This window comes from Calypte anna, chromosome 4B (assembly GCF_003957555.1).
Source record: "Calypte anna isolate BGI_N300 chromosome 4B, bCalAnn1_v1.p, whole genome shotgun sequence".
Lineage (NCBI taxonomy): Eukaryota > Metazoa > Chordata > Aves > Apodiformes > Trochilidae > Calypte > Calypte anna.
This window is the reverse complement of record NC_044249.1, coordinates 17225849-17234636: the sequence shown is the minus strand read 5'-3', so window position 1 is coordinate 17234636 and position 8788 is coordinate 17225849. Positions and strand designations below refer to the sequence as shown.

Genomic DNA, 8788 nt, shown 5'->3' with positions numbered 1-8788 from the left:
AACTTTTTTTGTAACAACCATAAATATACAGAAATGATTAACGTTAAAAAAAAAACAACAAAACAACCCCAAACAACACCAGCCCTGCTCCCCGGCAGCCGCCCCCGCCGCCCTTTCCACAGAGGCTCCTCCGGGTCCAGGTCTCGTTGAAAAGCGACGTATGGGGGGAAAAAAAAAATAAAAAATAAAAAAAAATCGTCATCACCGTGAGGTCACGGGAGGGAGCGGCTCGTCGTCACCTCCGCACTGTCGAGGAACGGGTCCGATAGTTCTCTGTTTTACCCTGAGAGTCAAATGGGTACATAATCTTTTTTTTTTCTTACTTTCTTTCTTAAAGTCTTTTACGAGTGGCTAGACCACAATAAAAACGAAGCCAATAATAATAATAATTTTAAAAATATATAATAAAATCAAACTCACACAGCAACAAGGGACGGTGAAAATAAAAATAAAGGTTAGTGATGATTTACATCTACTCGTATGTACATGGGGGAGGGAGTTTTCCGTTCTCCTCTCTCTCCCCTCCAAAGCACAGTCCGGACACATCGCGTATAAAAAGGGCCGTAGAAACGATCGCGGGGGCTGGGGCCCACCCGTGGGGCTTGGGGAGGGGACTGAGGGGCTTCTGTGGGAGGGGGAGCGCCCGGCCTCCCCATTCCCTCCCGGCGGTGCCTGCCAGGAGCTTGTTGGTTTGGCGAGGGGAAGGAAAGAGCCGCACGGCGACCGCTCCCCCAAAAAGCCTTGAGGGGAGGCACAGTGCAGCGGGAAGGGGCCGGGGGAGGTGAGGAAGAGGAGTAAGGGTCTTCGGGCTTATAGGTGCGGAGTGTAGAAAGCCGGAGCGCCGTAAGTCTGCGAGCCCAGCACGAAGGGCGAGAGGACGGCGGGGCTGGGCAGGAAGGGCAGCTGGGCGGCACAGACCAAACCCCCGGCGGGGTGTCCGGCGTAGCTGCCGGGGCCGTGCATGGAGAGCGGGTTGCCCATGGGGGGTGAGTGGCTGAGGGGGCTGAGCCCCCCCGCCAGTCCCCCTCCACCCAACCCTCCCCCCGCACCCCCTCCGCCGCCCCCTCCCCCGCCGGTGGGCGCGCTGGTGTCGGCCCCCGGGTTCTGTTTCTTCCACTTCGTGCGGCGGTTCTGGAACCAGATCTTCACCTGCGTCTCGGTGAGGCTGAGGGACAGGGCCAGGTTGAGGCGCTCGCAGACCGACAGGTACCGGGTGGACTTGAACTTGTTCTCCAGCGCCACCAGCTGCTCGTAGGTGAAGGCTGTCCGCGCCCGCCGGGGCTTGCCCGACTTCGAGTCCGAGCCCGTTCGCTTCCTCTTGGGCTTGGCTTGCTGCTGGTTCTGCTGCCCAGACCCAGGAGCCGCCACCGAGGGTTGCTGGGGGGGCGGCGGCGGAGGTGGTGGAGGCGGGGGTGGGACCCCCCCTGCCTCAGCGTGGAGGTGGCCCGGGTCGGTTTCGCCGGTGATCGCCGAGCTGCTGGTGCTGCTGCTGCTGGTGCTGCTGCTGCTTTCCTCGCTGCACAGCTCTTCGTCGTCCGGCAGTTCGCTGTCGGGGCTGCGGCTCGGCCGGCTGCTGTAGTCCAGGTCGCACTCCTCGGACTTGTAGAGATCGCCGTCCTCTGCGGACAACCGACAGGCGCTGTTAGGTCTCGCCAACCTCGGTCCCAGTCCGGCCCCGACCCCTTGTCCCGTCCCGTGTTCCCCCCCCCCACTTCCCCGAGGCACTGAGAACTCGGCCCGGCTGCTGTTGGGATGGGGGTGCTGGGGAAGACACCTACCCCCAGCCCCCCGCCGCTCCGTGCCCTGTGCTGGGAGGACAAGGGGCTCTGATTCTTCATCTGATCCGCTCAGAAGCGGCTGGGATGGCGCTCGATGCCGCCTCCGAAACGCTCGGAGCCCTGGGGCCAGGAAAAGGCCGTCCAGCCCGGGGCGGCATTGGCAGCACTGTCCCTTAAGAACCAACCTTGGTCGGAGCTGGCACTGAAACGTGGCCTCGTCAGGGAGTAGACGCCACCACCTCCCGGAAAGGCCTTAGAGAAGGCAACGGGGAGGGTGGGAAGTCCACTGGGTCCCTCGGATCGTGGCGGGAGCTGGCAGGGACAAAGCCCCCGAGACCACCCCCCACCCCCAGCCAGGCCGGAGCAGCCGCGGGTTGGAAGCGGGCCGCAAACTTGTCACATCGCTTCTAACAGTTTGGGTGATGGAAATATGCGCGTCGTTAGGAGATCTGCTGGCTTTTGCTGTGGCATTTTTAACCCTTTTTTCGCCTGGTTTGACCTCTTGTCACTTTCTGAGATGGAAGTATTAAAGTGGAGTAAATACTCGTATTGATTAGCAGAGCAGATACAAACTTAATTAAACTCATTTTGTGTAATGTACAAACTAGTTAACGGTCATTTAATTTATTTGGGCTTATATTACGCTCCAATTAACGGGTGTCCATGGGAGAACAGGGTAATTATCTGATATTTAAGGCTATTGGACTTGTGCTGACGGTTCTGTCATTATGAAGCCTGAAAGCAAATCTCATTTCCCAGCGAGCCGGTTCCTTCTGACCCCGATTGAGGGCTCGGACTCTCTGGGGGGAGCAGGGGGGGATGCGAATCCTCTTCGCGTTCTCCTACTGCGGGGATGGGAATTGCGGGAGGCACGGCGGGCAGGTCGGGGGGGCAGGGACCCAGAAATGCCATCCTTTTTACCCGGCACTTCCAGGCATTCCTAAACTTTCCTCCACTCGTAGCTGCAGCGGGGGTGCAGCTCCAGGAACCCCTCTCATCAAGGGCTCCTTGAACTTGATTAACGGAGATACGCAATTAGAAAGCGAACGGGCTCGTCTGTCACTCCTATTCCGTGTATAGTTTAGTTGATTTTAATCCCTAAAAACCTGAACACGCTATTGCACTTCCTAGCGCCGGACACCCTCATGCTTACATATAAGATCAGAGATTCTTTATTTAATTTTTTTAAACTGTTTTGTTCAAGGAGGTGACTTCGGCTAACGTAGGATATGGAGGCTCAACCAGGAGAAAAAGGGTCAGAGAAGTTTAACTAATCCTCCTCACCAGGAAAATATCCCTCAATATCTCGGGCTTCATTAGGAGTCGTTCCCAGCTCTCGATTCCAGTCGGCGAACAGAAAATGCCAGCGGTGGCCGCCGTACATCCATGCGAACCTCTCTAGCTTTCCCCCAACCCGACAAGGTACGGGAGCACCCTGCAACCTGTGGAACCCTTTACAAATTGCACTGTGAAATTTGTGCATCAACAATTTTCTAAGAAGTGTGAATAGATCCCAGACTGAGCGAAACCCACCGCATATCGCGTTTACACCGGGGAACCTACAGTGGGCATTTCCGAGTTCATTTTTACTGGTAAACTCTAGGAAATCCCAGCCATAGGTCAACTAAAATTGTCTGTAAACAGAAAAATGGAGAGAGAATACAATTGGCGATGGAAATCGATGCTGGAGTTGCGATTTTTGTTTCTAAAAGTTGTTAAATGTTAATTTAATATAGAGTTGTAACGTTCTTTTCAACTTTAATATTATAAGCGGGGTGTTAACAGGCGTTGTTTCTGTTGTTTCTGTTCGCCTTTTGCCTTTGTATTTCCTGACTGTGGGTACTTTTCTGACCGGAGCTATTTTCCGAACACTTCTAAATTAAATCACTTCTTGAGCTAATATTAATTACGATGGAGGGAAAAATTAATTAACTATCGTGACCTTCGAGCAGCCTGGGATCTATTCGTGACTGTTGCGAGAATATTAAAGGGGTAGGACCAAAAGACGAGACGTGAAAAGTGTCCGGGGAACTTGTCCACGGGCGAATCACAGCGCTTCGGGATGCGTCCAAATAAATTTAATTTTAGAGAAGTGAAAGAGTTGCATTTCTCTCCTTGTCTGGATACCAAAGTGTGAGATGAGCGATAAACTGACCTCATCAATCTTTCTGATCGCCTAGATCTATTTAATATGGTGAAAGTCAGATGAGTTTAGACGAATAATTACTCCAGCTACTCACTGCTTTTAAAAATCTCTTTTGAATTCTATTAATGCCTCGTTCTTGGTTTTGCTTGAGAGATTAAAAATGTGTCTATGGTAAAAGGCTAGCGCTGGAGGAGATTCCACATCCCTTTTACTTCTTAATTTGAATGGAAAGAGTCGTACTACGGCGGGATTAGACAGCTCCGAGTCCTCTCCCGCCCCAGACACAGAGAAATGATTTTTCCCTGTCCGAGAAGTTTTTCCCTTGCCACTCGCCGCCTCTGCTCTCCCCTCTCAGGACTCAGAATCGTTATAGATATTTTTCACAACTATCTTTTTTATTTTTTTTTCCCCCAGGAAACTCTCCGCTATCCCCAGGGTCTCGGTGTTTAGTGGGGAGAAAATTGGGATATTTGGACCCAGAAAGAAAAAGCAATCTAGAGCTTGGGTCGAATGCAATTCCCGATCAATAGCGAGCCTTAATAAGTGTAATAGGTTTTAATCGAGTAATTATCCGAATTTTGACCCTATAATTTAGATGTTAGGGAAGAGTTTGCAAGGTGCTTGAAAGAGATATGCACAATTCGATAATAGGATATCGATCCAGGCAGTCCTACATGCCACTCTGGGGCGATTTCCCCCATTATCCAGTCTCTTTACGCTGCTAAGCACATTTTACTTTAAATGTAATCGAAGGAATTTAATTGTTTTTCCAGAGATAACCAGCATTTTGTCACAATTAGTCTGATTTGTCCTAAAAAAGCCAAGGGGAGAGAGAAAATTGAATCTGTCGCCTAGAGCAACGGGAAGGAGGCTGCGAGGGCGGGGGTGAGTGAGGGGGAAGGGATGGGGAGAGCGGGTCTGGAGGCTGGGGAGAAGGTACATTAAAGTCATAAATGCCTGGGAAAACCAGGCGAGGTGGGGGCCCGCAGAGTTTCGCATCCCCGGGGCCGGCCCTCTGAAGCCTGAGCTAGAGGAGCCGCTTGCGAGTTTTCCTGAGCTGATCCCTAGGGCTGCTTCTTCTCGGGAGGAGGAGGAGGATGGCGGGATCTTTCCCCGCCTCAGCTGACCCGAGACCCCCGGGACTGACCCTGGTACTTGCAGGTCGAGTATCCCTAGGGTTTCCCCCGGAGCTCCCCGATACCGAGCCTGGGGACCCGTTGCCACCCCCGGCCTGTCCCGGGATGATGCTCTCGTCCTCCGCTCTGCCGTCCCCAACCCAAACACAGTTTTCCACCTCTTCGCGTCCCGCACAGCGATGCAGGGAACGTTTACACACGGACACAAACACACACACACACAGACCCGAGAGCCGGCTGCCCCTTTCGGCCCAGCTCCGACGGGTGCTGCGGGGGCAGAAGGATGGGCTTCATAAGCATGCAGATCCTGGGACAACCGCCCACCTCAAGGGACTCCGAGTCCCCAGACCTACTTACTGATCAGCTCTGCAGACTTCTTGCACGTGTCAAAATCTTCAGCGAGCGCCTTTTGGTCGGTCAGCTCCGTCCCTGTGTCCTCGGGTTTATCCTCCGCCCCCAGCGTGAACTCGGTCCCCACAGATTTGTACAAGACCGCGCACTGCCGCCGTTTGCTGTTGAATTTGTTAGGGTCCAGGATGTCGAGGACGGAGAAGGAGGTGGTTCTGTGCACCATGGGCAGCGCGGCCACTGCCCCCTCTTGCCCGGGGGTGTTGCTCTGGTTGTCCCCTTGCCTGTCCCTATTTCCAGGGCAGGAATAGAGAGGCAGCTCGCCGCTGGCCGAGAGCCGCTGCTCCCCATGGCTGTCCATGCCTTCCCCGTGCAAGCCGCAGGACTCCCCGCCGATGCCAGCGGCTGCGGGGGCTGTCACCGCGGCGGCTGCCGCTGCCGGGATGGAGATGTCACCGACCTTGTCTCTGCTCACATTCATGACTCTTTGCAGAGCCCCTCTCAGTCGCAACTTCTTCCCCCCCCCACCGCCCCCTCGCCTTGATCTTCCCCCCCCCTCCTCTTCCTCCGTCGAAGTTGAGCTGGAAACTCCTCCCCGGCCCCCGCTCCGGCTCAGGGGCAGCTGCTGCCTTCAGCTCCCGGGGGCTGCGCGGGGTCCGGCGGATGGGATCCTCCGGGGGAGGAAGGAAGTCACAAGGTGATGCTCGGCTCAGAACCTCCACTCAGCTGCTCCTTCTTCCTTCTCATCATCCTCACCAGGCTGCCCAGGCGCTCCTACCCCCCCCCTCCCTCTCTCGCACACATACACACAGAGGCGAAGCTGTATCTTATTTATGCATTCATATTTAGCACTGGATTGTAATTGGCTACAAATTAATCCCCTGCCCATAATAGTCTGTAATCTTCATCACTGGAGGAGAGACGCGATGAAAGTGTGTGCCGGGGGGAGGGAGGCAGAGAGGGAGAGAGCGAATGAAGGATGGTGTTGGCTGTGATATACTTGGCTGTCAGCTCTGTTTCAGCACACCTCCACTCATCTGGAAAGCATCTAAATAGCCTTATTTGGAGAAGTGGGAGGAGATGACGCTTTCTTTTAAATAATTGCGGGATCAATATAAAGAAGATATGATACGCACAAAATGGGAACTTAAGGTCTCCCATCCCTAAGAGTGGAGTTAGATGATCAAAGGGGAATTGTGCGTGTGGGCTCAGAGGTGCCAGCCCCAAGCACCTGTTTCTCTTCACTGCTGGTTTTATGTAATTAGAACAAAAGGGGAAAATTATGGACAGAGGTTTAGTGGCTGGAGCGGGGCTTGTGTCAGAGGAGACACACACCCGTACACACTTCTCTTTTAGCTAATTTAATTAAAATTAAATATCAAATGTAAATGGCAGGAAATTGCTGGGAGAAAATTAATACCTTTAAACGGAGCAAGGCAAAACACAATTATCAATATATTCCGAGTAACTGGGGGAAAAGGTCTGTTCCGTCCTGTGCAGGAGTAAAGCAATAACCAGACCTGTCTTCCACTTTCAGAAAAAAAACCCTCTCTTAATAAAAGTGTTTTAATTATAGAAAATTAAGATATAGGAAAAAAAGTTATCTGAGAATTATAAAACCTCAAATTTCTTGCCCTACCTAATTTCATTCTCTTTTGCTTTATACAACCGTGCATTGGTTCGATCGTATCAATTTTATTCTTGTTTTGGACGCTTCAGTCGCTACTCAGTTTGAATTAGCTGCCAAGAGGGAAAAAAAAGGGGGAGGGGGGCTCGGGGGGTGTAGGAAAACAGAGAAAGCATAAAAGGAAAATTAGATTTTTTTTTTTTTTTTGTCTTTGAGGCTGGTGACACATACAAGGACAGGTCCTTTGCAATTACCGCGGGCAATGATCCTTTAGAAAGCAGAAATTAAAAGTTGGGAGAAATAATGGGTAAAACAATCAGCTTGTAATTTTGGTAGGGCTTGGACATGATTAGTCCATCAGCGGGCTGGGCCCAGGGGAGTCCCGCTGAGCGGGAGCCCACAACAGCCCCCGCTCATATATTATACACCAGCCCTTAGATTTTAATCAGGCGCCACAACAGTGTCCTTTCCCTTTTATTACTTTATTATGCTTTATCTTTAAATTATAAATCACCTCCTGGGTTGAAATGGTATGAATAATCTCTGATCATGGGTAGGTAATTGTATCTCCCCCTTTTCCTGACCTTACCGACGGGGCTGCCACCAACACACAGCGAGAGCCAAGTTTTCCTCCGTGTGTACACACACTTGTACAAACACACACCCTTCTCTGTTTGTGTGTTTGTTTGTTAGCAGCTCCTCTGGCCCTGCCTCCGAGCTCATCTTTTCTTTCGGATAATTTTTCCTCCCGTTACTTCTGCCCTCAGTTCTGGGATATTATTAATGAACGGGAGGTGGTTGTTAAGTAGATGCCGATGACTTGGCTTAAGCAGACCTGCTGTGGAAGTTACTTGCATTTGTAGCTTTTTTTCGGAGAGAATGCGGTTTGGGGAGGTGGGAGGATAAGGATATTTTTAAATTTCCTCGGTCAGTACCTCTTAGAAAAAAAAAAAAAAAAAGTCCTAATTGTAATTAAATCTCGGTGCCGAATTGCCCGGGCGGGGACAGTCCCCAGGCGTGCAGAGTCCAGAGCAGCTGAATTAGCACAAATTCCCAGATTAGCACTGGATGCTCAGAGAAGGAGCCACGTCCCCAGGGAACAGCCCCAAATTGGGACACCTCCTGCTCTCCCCGGAGTGCTGCCAGGCACCACCGGCCCGAGGGGCATCGGCGGCCACAGCCCAACCCCTCCGGGGCGGGGGGAGGAGCAGGGATGCTGGGGAGGCACGGCCGGGCCCCATCCCTGCTGGACCCCCAGCCCGTCTGGCTCTTTTGTTTGTTGGCGGTTTAAAGGGAGTGTTATAAAGATGTTCTATTGCTCCTAATCACAATTGATTGTCAATTAGAGCCTCATTTGTGCAATCTCCATCCATCTGCCATCTCTGGTTATCTGTTCACCAGAAAGTTAGCGCTGATTATGGGGCCCTAGATGAGTTGTGACATGTAATATCTCTCTCGTGATAGGGCCGGGTGACCGGTCCCCTCGTGTTCTCTAGGAAGTCCTTTCCATTTTCCTTGCAAGAGGGACGAGCAACATCACACACACACACACACACACACACACACACCCCGCGGCCGGGCGAGCGAGCCGGGGAGACGCTGCCTCTCGGGACTATCTGGCAGAGGTGATGGGCTGGAAAGGGGCACCCAGAAGGGCGGCACCGACCTCATGCAGACCCAAGTCCCCACATTTTGGCCTCAGACTCCTTGCCCCGCTCAGGGGAAAGCTCTCACTGGAATGTTTCCTTCACTA

At 52.3% G+C, this 8788-nt stretch overlaps 1 protein-coding gene across 1 annotated transcript; it reads right to left on the bottom strand.

The window, feature by feature from the left end:
* Positions 1-810: 810 nt before the first annotated feature.
* On the bottom strand, positions 811-5889 carry NKX1-1 (NK1 homeobox 1). Its single transcript, XM_030450891.1, has 2 exons — positions 5418-5889; positions 811-1619 (listed from the first exon to the last, which is right to left on the bottom strand). Exons 1-2 carry the CDS (start codon positions 5887-5889, stop codon positions 811-813), a joined length of 1281 nt encoding a protein of 426 aa, XP_030306751.1.
* Positions 5890-8788: the final 2899 nt, after the last annotated feature.